At 38.5% G+C, this 14861-nt stretch overlaps 1 protein-coding gene across 2 annotated transcripts in view; it reads right to left on the reverse strand.

The window, feature by feature from the left end:
• Positions 1-800: 800 nt before the first annotated feature.
• LOC131395507 (organic anion transporter 7-like) overlaps positions 801-14861 on the reverse strand; it is a 44097-nt gene continuing 30036 nt past the window's right edge. The window contains exons 6-10 of one of the 2 annotated variants that reach the window (XM_058527375.1): positions 12007-12122; positions 10535-10749; positions 2877-2985; positions 2210-2413; positions 801-903 (exon numbers count right to left, since the gene is read on the reverse strand). In XM_058527375.1, coding sequence (XP_058383358.1) covers positions 843-903; positions 2210-2413; positions 2877-2985; positions 10535-10749; positions 12007-12122 — 705 coding nt within the window. In that variant the 3' untranslated portion in view covers positions 801-842. The remainder of the gene's footprint in view (positions 904-2209; positions 2414-2876; positions 2986-10534; positions 10750-12006; positions 12123-14861) is intronic. The other variant, XM_058527374.1, reaches the window with a different exon arrangement.

The raw sequence follows: 14861 nt of genomic DNA on the forward strand, positions 1-14861 counted from the left end.
CTTTTACTGTGGCCTGTTTCTGGACTTCCTTCGATACCTAAATGCATCTGCTATTACTGTTTTGACTATTGCAGCAATAATAAAGTCCAGTATATGCTGCCCCATACACTAGCCAGCCTTCTGCCACTCCATGAGCCTCTTTTTTTGAGTTGTCTTGTTTATTGTTAATTTCTAGATAAATTTGTAACTATTTTGCAGATTCTTCTGACAGTATGTAGTTTTTTTATTCCACTTATTTATTTATTTATTTTTTAATTTTTTGTTTTTTGCAGTAACATTGGTTTATAACATTGTATAAATTTCAGGTGTACATTATAATTATGTCAATGATTATACCAATTAATTGGGGAAGAATTGTTACTATTAGTACTAATCAACCTTCCTAGCCAGAAACATGCTAGTTATCTACAACTGTACAACTGTTCTAAGTTCTTTTAAAATATTATGGTTTACGGGGCTGTCCCCATGGCCTAGTGTTTAAGTTCAGCATGCTCCACTTCAGTGGCCCGGGTTCATGGGTTCGGATCCTAGGTGTGGACTTACACCACTCATCAGCCATGCCGTGGCAGTGACTCACATCCAAAACAGGAAGATTGGCAACAGACGTTAGATCAGGGCTAATCTTCCTCAGCAAAAAAAAATACAATGGTTTTCTTCACATATCTTATTATGATTAATTATAGGTATTTCATATTTGGTAATTTAATACTGCAATTAGCAAATATCAATTTTTCCATTATATATTTTTATTTATTTATGTTACATATTTTCCCTTATGAGGAATTATCTCATGTGCCACCCTTTATTTTACTCTTCAATCAGCTGTTATTTCCTGGAATTCCTTAAAACTGTGTAACTTTCGTGGACGTATCTTCCCGCTTTGCTTTTCTTGAGACTTTTCTCCTGGTATAAATACAATGTACCAACAAACAAATAAACACAGAAAATGAAAAGACATGGAACAAGCATATATATCCTGCATTCTTTAGAGCAATCCTATCCTTCACCAAACAGCTTTACTATAAACCATTAACCCTGCCCCAAAGATGTGAGTAAATCTTGTGAAGAAAAAGACCCAGCTCCCAGGGCGAGATTTGGGAGAGCACCTTTGACAGTTTCTACTCTCACCCTTGTACACCAAGGCTTTGGAAAGAGGGGTTTTGGAAAAGGCAAAGGAAGTACAGAAAAGTTTGAGAATCTTTTCCCATTCTTCATCACTTTAAAATCTCTTTTCTCAACATTTTCCTTCCCAGTGAAAACCAGATGGTCTGAATCTCACAGGCAGCACAACAGGACGCCTTCCCCTGAGAAATGTTGTCATCTGTGGGAGGGGCTCCTGTCCTCACCCTGATCACCCTCAGATTCTTCAGTGACCAGGGCAGTCCTCAGGCCTTGTGGTGGTTAATCTTGATTAGGCCAGAGTGCCCAGATGTTTGGTCAAATATCAGTCTAGATGATTCTGTGAAAGCATCTTTTAAATGTTATTGGTATTTAAATAAGTAAACTGTGAGTGAAGCACATTACCCTCCACAATGTGGAGGGCCTTGTCCAATCAATTGAAGGCCTTAGGGGAAGAAGATAGGTCCACCAGAGGAACAAGAAATTCTGCCTGCAGATTGCCTTCAGACTGGAGAATTCTTCTCTTCCTTCAGCTCTTCCCTGGGTCTCCAGACTGCTGCCTGCTTGCAGATTTCAGACTTGCCAGCCCTACAATCTTGTGAGCCAGTTCCTCAAAATAAATGTCACTGTATATATACACATCCTATTGGTTCTGTTTCTCTGGAGAATCAGAATCAGGTTATACCGGTCTATGGGAACCAGTAGTCAGAGAGCTTACCTGCACTCCCTTGACTGAGGACTTCCAGGGACAGGAGGATGAGAATCTGGTGTTTGGATCAGTGCATGATTGTGAAATACCTTCAAGGCTGTGTATGTCACACTAGGGTGCCTAATTTTGGCCTCTTTACCACTAAACCTACTGGTGCAGGCCAGGCAGAGAGGATCTGTGTGGTCTAGGGAGCCCTGGGGGAGTCTGAGGTCACCGTGGGGGCAAGATGAGGCTGTAGCCAAACCGAAGGCACTGACCACATGGAAATAGTCTGGATCTAGACCTTCCCCTGGGGAAAATGACCCTGAATGGTGTGTCGCCCTCCTCATCACAGACCTAGAGTGCACAGGAACCCTAAGAGACAGCCAGGGGTTTACTCACTTATTTTCCACATCCTGGATGGAGTCAGGCAGAGGCTGATTCCTGGTTTCAGGAAGGAGTTGGACAACAAATCCAGCGACGATGGGGAAGACTCCATACATGATCCACGGCAGGTGTGGGGAATACACCGTTAAGATCATCAAGAGGGGAGCCAGGGCTGCCCCTACATTAGCAGCAGTTCCAGCGATCCCTAAAGCTACTGCTCTTGGGGTGCAAACAATAATTAAGAAATCTAATGAAAGTCCAGACATATAATTTGTGATCTATTATTTTGCTTTGGTTATGGCAGACAGCACATCAGTGTGTTTAGATGTGGAGATTGATGACATACTCTTATTTTGGACATTTTCTCTCTTATTTGCTAGCAATTTTTTTTTCAATTGCACATGTGTCTTAAGACACAATTTGATCATTGAAAAAATACTGTTTTCCAGAGCATTTACACTTCATGTGGTTCAGAAGATTACAGGAGAAGAAACACTAAAGGACTTAACACAGGCCTGGCAAAAAGTCATCTAGAATTTGGCTATAATTTTTGTTGTTATTATTACTATTATAACTCATTACCTTTGATAACTAATCCATCTTAGTTTGCTTTCTCCAATAAGTGTAAGTTATCTGGGAAAGGCCTGTTCTGATTCTGCAAGAGCATCCGTGAGCTTTGTACCTGATTACAGTGGGGAATAGTTCACTTCCATGGGTAACAGAACTGGTGAGAGTGGCAGAAGAAAATCCTGTTCCCAAAGTTGCCAAAAGCACACGCAGGGCCTGCATTTCTGGAGAAGGGAAGACCAGTGAGACTCAGAAAATTAGAGCTTCAGAAATCAACATTCCTCAAATTTCAAATGAAAAAGACCCTACTGGAGGTGTTTGCAAGTATTAAATATATTGTAGAGAAACTGCACAGAGGCAGACAATGTGCAGTGTTTAATCAGCTGAGAAATGTGACTATCTACATATTGTGACTTACACTAAATAAAAGGATTGAGTTATTTCATCAACTCTCCTTGCATATCTGAGATTTTCCAGAAACGGAGAGGAGAAGGTGAGTCTAGCAGGTGCTCTCTTGCATTAATTCTGTTCTGTGTCTCCTTTGCCCTTCACGTAGAATGTAGGACAGTCATGTGAGCAATTACTGAGGGGTGTAAGACTTATCCATCTCTTTGAGAGTTTAAAATATAAGAACATGCACAATATAGACATGAGGCTAATAATACAGAAGAGAGTAATAAAAGAACAGAACTCTAGGAGTGACGTCAGCATCATGGCGGAGTGAGCTTTCCCGTGAATTCTTCCCCCACAAGATACAACAAAAGCAACAGCCACAGACCAACAACGGAATCCCAGACAGTGAAAACGTAGAGTGGAGGGATCCACACTGCCGCACATCTGAGAGCGGAACGTGCTGGGCCCCCGGAGGAAGTGGGGAGAGGTAAGGAGAACTCTGCTCCCTCCCCATCAGATCAGCGATCCGGTCCGCGCGGCTCCCAGAGAGGGGGGAGGGGCGGCCCTCGGCGGGAAAACTGTAGCTCTTCGGGCTCTCTCAGCCAGTGGGAAACTCCCGCACAGAGGGCTCAGAGGAGCCACAGGGCTAACATCAACATCTGAGCACCCCAGAGAGCGGATAAAGAGGGGCAAACGAGAAGCCTGCCACGTCAGGGACCCAGAGGGCAAAAGAGAGAGCTCCCCCCTCCCCGGAACCTGGAGTCGGCAGCTCGACCAGACCTAGCAATCCGAGGAAGACCTGAACAAACTGGACTGGACCCGTGGATCGCAGTGGGGAAAAAACAAAACAAAACAAAACAAAACTGCGGATCACAGCAGAAAAACTGGGGCAGAGGGCAGGGGGCTTAGACTACACAGCCCTTTACCACCAGACAGTGGCGGCAGGTGGAAATTGCAACCAGAGACTTCCAGGATGAGGAAAATCAAAACCAACACAGGAACCACAATGCAAAAATATATGAAATCACCAGACCAGAAACAAAATGACAAGCACCCAGAAATCAACCCCGAAGACACAGAAATCCATAGACTAAATGACAGAGATTTCAAAATAGCTATCATAAAAACACTCAACGAAATACGAGACAACACAGACAAACAATTCAATGAGATTAGGAGTTTCTTCACAAAAGAGATTGAAATCATAAAGAAAAACCAATCAGTGCTGATGGAGATGAAGAACACAATGGAGGAGATAAAGGAGAATCTGGAATCTTTAAAGAACAGAGCTGACAATATGGAGGAAAGAATTAGTACTTTAGAGGATAGGAATACAGATATACTCCAGATGGAAGAAGAGAGAGAACTAAGACTAAAAAGAAATGAAGAAAGACTCCGAGAAATATCGGACTCTATTAGAAAATGTAACATAAGAATTATAGGTATTCCTGAGGGAGAGGAGAGGGAAAGAGGAACAGAGAGCCTATTCAAGGAAATAATAGCTGAAAATTTCCCAAATCTGGGGAAGGAGCAGGAAATACCAGTAAGCGAAGCCAACAGGACGCCTATATATATTAACAGACAAAGGCCTTCACCACGACACCTAGTGGTAAGGCTAGCCAGGGTCAACGACAAAGAAACAATATTAAGGGCAGCTAGACAAAAACAAAAAATAACGTACAAAGGAACTCCCATCAGGCTCTCATCGGATTTCTCAACAGAAACTTTTCAGGCTAGAAGAGACTGGAATGATATATTCAAAATACTAAAAGACAAAAACTTTCAGCCAAGAATACTCTATCCAGCAAAAATACCCTTCAAATATGATGGAGAAATAGTAACTTTCCCAGATAAACAAAAGCTGAGGGAGTTCATGGCCACGAGACCCCCACTACAAGAAATACTCAAGAAGGCCCTCAGGCCTGAAAAAAAGAAGAGAAAGGGAACACAAAGCTTGGAGGAAGGAGAAAAGTAGGTAGACAAAATCAGAGAAATAGTAGATCTTTACCAGAATAGGTTAGCAACCACTTAAATACTAAACTCAAAGATCAAAGGAAGAAATTCACCAAAAATAAATTTAACCTCATCACTGTAAACACACAGCCACAACACAAGATAGAATAAGGTATAACAAGAGCAACTTAGAAGGGGAAGAGGAAAGTGACTGAATTGACTTAGTATAAGGAAATAGGAGGCTATCAGATAATGGACTATCTCATACACAAGATTTTTTGCCCAAACCTCAAGGTAACCACTAAACAAATAATCAAAGCAAAACCACATATGATAAACAAAGAGAAAACTAGAAGAATCATAAGACAGAACAACCAAACTGAATTGGCAGTCCAAAACAAATGGGACAGGAAACAAAGGAAATGCAAAAGAACCAGAAAATAAGTGACAAAAGAGCAACATTCAGCCCTCATATTTCAATAATTACCCTAAATGTAAATGGATTGAACTCTCCAATCAAAAGATACAGAGTGGCAGGATGGATTAAAAAGCAAGACCCAACAATATACTGCCTTCAGGAAACACATCTTAGCACTAAAGACAAGCACAGGCTCAGAGTGAAAGGATGGAAGACAATACTCCAAGCTAATGGCAAACAAAAGAAAGCAGGTGTTGCCATACTCTTATCAGACAAAGTAGACTTCAAGATAAAACAGGTTAAGAAAGACAAAGAAGGGAAATATGTAATGATAAAAGGGACACTCCATCAAGAAGACATATCACTTATAAATATATATGCACCCAACATAGGAGCACCAATGTACATAAAACAACTATTAACAAACCTAAAAGGAGAAATCAACAACAACACAATAATAGTAGGGGATCTTAACACCCCACTTACAGCAATGGATAGATCATCCAGACAAAAAGTTAATAAAGAAATATTAGACTTAAATGAAAAACTGGACAAGATGGACCTAGTAGACATATACAGAGCACTCCACCCAAAAACAGCTGACTACACATTCTTCTCAAGCGCGCATGGAACATTCTCTAGGATAGACCATATGTTGGGAAACAAAGCAAGCCTCAATAAATTTAAGAAGATTGAAATCATAACAAGCATCTTTTCAGACCATAAGGCTATGAAACTGGAAATGAACCAGGAAAAAAAACTGGGAAAGTGACAAAAATGTGGAGATTAAACAACATGCTACTGAACAACCAATGGATCATTGATGAAATTAAAGGAGAAATCAAAAACTATCTGGAAACAAACGAAAATGATAACATGCCATATCAAACCATATGGGATGCAGCAAAAGCGGTCCTGAGAGGGAAACTCATAGCGATACAAGCCCACCTTAACAAACAGGAAAAAGCCCTAATAGGCAACCTTAAATTACACCTAACAGAACTAGAAAAAGAAGAACAAACAAAGCCCAAAGCCAGCAGAAGGAGAGAAATAATAAAAATCAGAGCAGAAATAAATGATATTGAGACCAAAAAAACAGTAGAAAGGATTAATGAAACAAAGAGTTGGTTCTTCGAGAAGATAAACAAAATAGACAAACCCTTAGCCAGGCTTACTAAGAAAAAAAGAGAAAAGGCTCAAGTAAATAAAATTAGAAATGAAAGAGGAGAAATTACAACGGATACCATGGAAATACAGAGGATTATAAGAGAATACTATGAGAAATTATATGCCAATAAATTGGACAATCTAGAAGAAATAGATAAATTCTTAGACTTATACAACCTCCCAAAATTGAACCAAGAAGAAATGGAGAATCTGAATAGACCAATAACAAGTAAAGAGATTGAAATAGTAATCAAAAACCTCCCAAAAAATAAAAGTCCAGGACCAGATGGCTTCTCCAGTGAATTTTACCAAACATTCAAAGAAGATTTAATACCCATCCTTCTCAAACTATTCCAAAAAATAGAGGAAGATGGAACACTTCCTGAATCATTCTATGAGGCCAACATCACCCTGATACCAAAACCAGACAAAGACAATACAAAGAAAGAAAATTACAGGCCAATATCGCTGATGAACATTGATGCAAAAATCCTCAACAAAATATTGGCAAACCGAATACAACAATATATTAAAAAGATCATACACCATGATCAAGTGGGATTTATACCAGAGACACAGGGATGATTCAACATCCGCAAATCAATCAACGTGATACATCACATCAACAAAACAAAGAATAAAAACCACATGATCGTCTCAATAGATGCAGAGAAGGCATTTGACAAGATACAACATCCATTTATGATAAAAACTCTCAATAAAATGGGAATAGAAGGAAAGTACCTCAACATAATAAAGGCCATATATGACAAACCCACAGCTAACATCATACTCAACGGGGAAAGACTGAAAGCCATTCCTCTGAGAACAGGAACGAGGCAGGGCTGCCCACTCTCACCACTCCTGTTCAACATAGTACTGGAGGTTTTGGCCAGAGCAATTAGGCAAGAAAAAGGAATAAAAGCAATCCAAATAGGTAACGAAGAAGTGAAACTCTTACTATTTGCAGATGACATGATTGTATATATAGAAAACCCTAAAGAATCTGTTGGAAAACTGTTAGAAACAATCAACAACTACAGCAAAGTTGCAGGGTACAAAATCAATCTACAAAAATCAGTTGCATTTCTATATGCTAATAATGAACTAACAGAAAGAGAGCTCAAAAAGATAATACCATTTACAATTGCATCAAAAAGAATAAAATACCTAGGAATAAATCTTACCAAGGAGGTGAAGGACCTATACAATGAGAACTATAAGACATTATTGAGGGAAATCCACGATGACATAAAGAAATGGAAAGATATCCCATGCACGTGGATTGGAAGAATAAACATAGTTAAAATGTCTATATTACCTAAAGCAATCTACAGATTCAATGCAATCCCAATCAGAATCCCAATGACATTCTTCACAGAAATAGAAAAAAGAATACTAAAATTTATATGGGGCAACAAAAGACCCCGAATAGCTAAAGAAATCCTAAAGAAAAAGAACAAAGCAGGAGGCATCACAATTCCTGACTTCAAAACATACTACAAAGCAATAGTAATCAAAACAGCATGGTACTGGTACAAAAACAGACACACAGATCAATGGAACAGAATTGAAAGCCCAGAAATAAAACCACACATATACGGACAGCTAATTTTCGACAAAGGTGCTAAGAACATGCAATGGAGAAAGGAAAGTCTCTTCAATAAATGGTGTTGGGAAAACTGGACAGCCACATGCAAAAGAATGAAAGTGGACCATGTGCTATCGCCATTCACAAAAATTAACTCAAAATGGATCAAAGACCTGAAGGTGAGACCTGAAACTATAAAACTCATAGAAGAAAATATAGGCAACACACTATTTGACATTGGTTTTAAAGGAATCTTTTCGGATGACGTGCCTACCCAGACTAGGGAAACTAAAGAAAAAATAAACAAGTGGGACTTTATCAGATTAAAGAGCTTTTCTAAGACAAATGAAACCAGAATCAAGATGAACAAACAACCAACCAGCTGGGAGAGAATATTTGCAAAACATACATCTGACAAGGGGTTGATCTCCATAATATATAAAGAACTCACACAATTGAACAACAAAAAAACCAACAACCCGATCAAAAAGTGGGCAGAGGAAATGAACAGACACTTCTCCAAGGAAGATATACAGATGGCCAATAGGCACATGAAAAGATGCTCAACATCACTAATCATCAGGGAAATGCAAATCAAAACAACACTAAGATACCACCTCACACCCGTTAGAATGGCTATAATCACCAAGACAAAAAACAACAAATGTTGGAGAGGATGTGGAGAAACAGGAACCCTCATACACAGCTGGTGGGAATGCAAATTGGTGCAGCCTCTATGGAAAACGGTATGGAGATTCCTCAAAGAATTAAAAATAGAGATGCCCTATGATCCAGCCATCCCACTACTGGGAATCTATCCAACGCACCTGAAATCAACAATCCAAAGAGGCTTATGCACCCCTATGTTCATTGCAGCATTATTCACCATAGCCAAGAAGTGGAAGCAACCTAAGTGTCCCTCGACTGACGACTGGATTAAGAAAATGTGGTATATATATACAATGGAATACTACTCAGCCATAAAAAAAGACAAAATCGTCCCATTTGCAACAACATGGATGGGCCTGGAGCGTATTATGTTAAGTGAAATAAGCCAGAAAGAGAAAGACAAACACTGTATGATCTCACTCATATGTGGAATATAAACCAACACATGGACAGAGAAAACTGGACTGTGGTTACCCGGGCAGTGGGGGTGGGGGGTGGGCACAAGGGGTGAAGGGAGTCATATATGGGGTGATGGACAAACAAAAATGTACAACCCAAAATTTCACAATGTTAGAAACCATTAAAACATCAATAAAAAAAAAACAGAAAAAAAAAAAAGAACAGAACTCTATGTTAATGGATAAGCTGCAGAGCAGCTTTATCTACAATAATGTTTCAGTATTCAAGCATAAGAACTTCTATTAGCAAAAAAGCCTGACTTTGGAGACCACTTAAGGGAAGTGTCAGAGAGTTAGTTTTCTATCCCTGACTTGCTCTTGCTCCCCCCAAAAAATTTCATTAAGAGTGTTACAGCATTGGAGTGGGCTCTGTTGTAAGGCACCAAAGTTACATCTTTGCCTACATTCAATATGAGGAGTGGAACCCACCAATCTAGGATCTTGTAAAACATATATCTACGCTGGGAGTTAGGTGAAGCATGGTGACTACCTGGGTTCCGCTATATACTACATATGATCATTCAATATAGTAAAATAGATTCTGAGAGAGGCTCTTAACTGCTTAGTGCTGTGTGTCTGCTGTCACTTCTCTGCTTGAAGACAAGGAATTGTTGTCTTCTTGAGGTCAACATGATGTCCCTAAACCAGAGTTGCTGTTGTAGAGACCTGATATGAAACACATGAGTGTATACATAGAGATCAAAGAATAAATTGTCACTGAAACTGTGGGAATAAGCAAGAGCCCAGACAGAGGAAGTGACATATTGTGTCCTCACATGGGATACAATGACAGCATCTAGACCTTCCATGCTTGCTATGTAAAGTGTGATTGGCCAAAGGTAAGTGAGCAATTGCTTTCCTAGAGAAACCGCCAGTAATTGATGACATCGGTTTCCAGATACTTCTCGAATGTGATGAAGACAACCATATACCTGAGCTGACCTTTGCTCACCTTTGGTTCTTTTCCCAGCAACTTCATGGCAGAAGCTGTACTAACCTCCCATATTGGTTTCAGGGAATCCTAGAATGCAATTCCCCCTTTCCTTCTGGCTTCATGTAGTGTGATCAGTGCAATCCCTGAGGAATGCTCAGAAGCCATTTCCCACTCTGTGCACTTTTCTCACCTTGGGGCATAAATATGATGGCCAGGATGGAGATTCCCAGCAGGAACAGGAAAAGCATCTGGCTGACTCGACGGCCAAGGTGATTCAGTGCCAAAAGTGCAACATAATTGCTTGGAATTTTGACTACACCAAAAAGAACCTGGAACAGGAAAATATTTTTCCCCAAGTGCTGCAGGTGGAGACTAAGGCCAAATAAGGAAATGAAGATTGCAAACCTGTGGTGAAAGGAAGAGGAAACATAGATGTCATAAGGTTTAGATTCTCTGTCTTTCAAATGACAATATTGAGCCAGGAAACCAGGGCTTAGTGTCAAGTAGGAAGGCATGGTCTGATTTGTAGAATATTTCTATGTTGATTATATTTTCTTATTTTCTATATTTTTGATGCTCTGGCATTTAGGGTCTTGATTCTGGAGAGTCTGTCTTTCTCAGGGGCAGCTAATTCTAAAGATAGCAAATGACTCCCCTGTGAGGGCACCTTTCATATACAAACCCACAATCCAGAGCACACACCCTCAACCATCTCTTTTATAAAACTCACACACTAAGCCAATATTCCCCTTCCCCTAAATCAACCCAGAGCCAGGTATTGGACAACTACAGACCACCACTATAGCCCAGAGTCAACTAAAATTATTCAAACTATTCAAACCTATGCTTATTCAGAATAAATATCCTCCTCTCTCATTCCTTCTCACTAAAACCACAATAAAGGCTCTGGGCCATGCTCTTTCTTTTCTTTTCTTTTCCTTTCTGCATTCTGACTGACACTGGTGTCTCCCCTGTCTAGGGTTTTGTGCCTCGTCTATCTAGGGATCTATGAGTATAAAATTCCTTCATGACAATCATTTCTGAGTCTGTGTGTCTTACCACACCTGATTAAAACAAATCTTGGGTACTTTGTAAATCCAATTTCATTGCATGTTAATTATTTAGAAATCATCACAAATTTACAGTATGATATTGGATGTTACAGTTGTAGCTAAGTTTTTTTGGGAGGTGGAGAGTGTTTTTATGGAGGATATATGAGGGGGTTTTGTAGGGTTTTAGAGTTTTTTCTAGATCCTGATCTGGGTGATGGTTATATATTTACATATGGAAATATTCATTGAGCTGCATATATTTGAGCACTTTAGTGTTTGTAGTTTTACCTTAATTAAAATGAAAACAAACAAGTGAAGAAACTTAAAGCAGAAGTCTGTACCATGATTTCTCTCAGCCTCATCTCCAGTGATGAACCTAGCAGAAAGATGTGATAACAAAACTCCTCATTGTACAGTTAGTTCTGTCAGTCTTTTCATAACCCTTTCACTACCTGTAAACATAGCAATTATCTTCATGGCTTTCTCATGTTTTATCTCAAATCTATCCCCAAGTATGTGGTATCCCCTGAAATAACAAATAGAATCCCATTTCTACTATTTTCTACTATTTTAATGTTTTAATGTTCCTCATGCACTGTGTGAAGCTTACCTCACGAAGGACAGTAAAAAGATCCTTTTGCGCAGATTGGGTGTGCGGAACAAGTCGAACAGAGAACGTTTGTTCTGTGCTGTCTCCAGCTCCTCCTGCATGGTGTACATCAAAACCTTCAACAGCAATAATAGCAAACTGTTCAGTTGTTACAAAATGATAGGTATTGTGAACCCCCAACAGAGAACAAGATAGATGACTTCCCTTTTTGTCCACTAGAAAACATAGCCAGGGAAGATGAACACAATTAAAGACATTAAAAATTATGTAGTAAGCATTAAACATAGAGCAGACTATATGGAGGAGAGAATTAGTGAGGTCAAAGATAGAAACATAGAAATGATTCACATGGAGGAAGAGAGAAAAATAAGATCTTAAACAAATGAAGAAATTCTTCAACAGATATCCGACTCAATTAGGAAAAGTGACATAAGGATTATAGCTATCCTAGAATTAGAATAGGAGAAATGAGCAGAGAGCTTATTCAAAAATATAATAGCTGAGAACCTCCCAAACCTGGGGAAGGAACTGGACATGCAAATACATAAAGCCAATAGAATTTCTAATTGCCTCAATGCAAAAAGACTTTCTCCAAGGCATATAATATTAAAACTGTCAAAAGTCAATTACAAAGAATAAATATTAAGGACAGCAAGAGAGAAGACAATAACCTACAAAGGAACCCCTATCAGGCTTTCTGCAGACTTCTCAGCAGGAACCCTAAAGCCTAGAAGAGAGTGGAATTCAAAATCTGAATGACAGAAACCATCAGCCAAGAATACTCTATCCAGTGAAATTATCCTAAAGATATGACAGAGAAATTAAAGCTTTCCCAGATAAACAAAAGCTGAGGGAGTTTATTGCCACTAGATGTGCCTTACAAGAAATGATGATAGGAGCGTTCCTACCTGAAACAAAAATGCATAGATTTACAAAGCCTTGAGCAAGGAGATAAATAGAGAGACAGAATCAGAAAATTGCAGCTGTATATCAGAATAGGTTAGTAAACATTTAATTATAACATAAAGACTAAAGGGAAAGGAAGTATCAAAAATAACTTTAACTACTATTTGGTTACAAACTCAAAACACATGTAGCAACAAAAACATAAGGGGAAGAGGAAAAGGATGGAACTTGCATAGGATAATGGAGATAAGAGGTTATCAGAAAAAAGACTCTCATCTATGAGATCTCTTACACAAACTTCATGGTAACCACAAAAGAAAAAATCAGAGCAGAGCCACAAATCATAAATAAAGAGAAAACTGAGGAAAACATCACAGAAAACCACTGAACTGAAATGGCAGACACAAGTACAAGGAAGAAGAAACAATGGAATTATAGAACAACCAGAAAAAAATATATAAAATGGCAGTATTAAGCCTTCATATGTTAATAATCACTCTAAATGCAAATGGATTGATATCACCAACCAAAAGACGAACAGCAGTTGGATGGATTAAAAAAGAAGACCCAAAAATACACTACCTTCAGGATAATCATCTCCGCTCTAAAGACAAACAGGCTCAGAGTGAAGGAATGGAGGATGATACTGCAAGAAAATGGCAACCAAAAGAAAGCAGGTGTATATGTTCTTATACTAGACAAAAGAGACTTCAAGACAAAAAGATAAGAAGAGACAAAGATGGAGATTATGGAATGATAAAAGGGACATTCCATCAAGAAGACATAATACTTATTAATATATATGCACCTTACACAGGAGCACCATAATATATAAAGCAACTATTAACAGACCTAACGGGAGAGACCAACAGTAACAGAATAATAGGAGGGGAACTTAACAACCCACTTATGAGAATGGATAGATCATCCAGACAGATAGTCAACAAGAAAACAGTGGCCTTAAGTGAAACACTAGAATAGATGGACTTAATAGATATTTATAGAATATTCCATCCCCAAACAGCAGAATACACATTCATCTCCAGTGCACATGGAACATTCTCAAGGATACATATTTCCAACATATTGGAAAACAAGGCAAGCCTCAATAAATTTAAGAAGATTGAAATCATATCAAGAATTTTTTCCAACCACAATGGTATGAAACTACAATCAACTACAAGGAAAAAGCTGAAAAATTCACAAATATGTGGAAACCAAACAACATACTACTGGATGCAATGAAGAAATAAAAGGGTAAATCAAAACATACCTAGAGACAAATGAAAATGAAAACACAACTTACCAAACTTAAGGGATGCAGCAAAAGTGGTACTAAGAGGGAAATTTATAGCAATATAGGCCTATCTCAAGAAACACAAAAAATCTCAAATAAACAGTCTTACACTATACCTAAAAGAACTAGAAAGAAGAACAAAGACCAAAGTCAGTAGAAGGAAGAAAATAATAAAAATAAGAACAGTAATAAATGAAATAAAGACTAAAAAAATAGACAGGATCAATGCAACTAAGATCTAGTTCTTTGAGAAGATAAATAAAATTGATAAACCATTAGCCAGACACAAAAAAAAAAAGAGAGATGATACAAATGAATAAAATTAGAAGTAAAAGAGGAGAAATTACAACAGACACCACAGAAATACAAAGGATTACAGACAACACTATGAAAAGCTGTACACTAACAAATTGGATAACCTAGAAGAAATAGATAAATTCATAGAATCATATACCTCCCCAAACTGAATCAAGAATAAATAGAGAATCTGAATAGACAATCATAAGTAAAGAGATTGAAACAGTAACCAAAAACCTCTCCAAAATCGATAGTCCAGGACTAGATGACTTCTCTGGTGAATTCTACCAGTCAAAGAAGTTTTAATACCTATCCTCAAATTCTTCCAAAAAATTGAAAAGGATGAGAAACTTCC

The sequence above is a fragment of the Diceros bicornis genome, chromosome 31 (assembly GCF_020826845.1).
Source record: "Diceros bicornis minor isolate mBicDic1 chromosome 31, mDicBic1.mat.cur, whole genome shotgun sequence".
Lineage (NCBI taxonomy): Eukaryota > Metazoa > Chordata > Mammalia > Perissodactyla > Rhinocerotidae > Diceros > Diceros bicornis.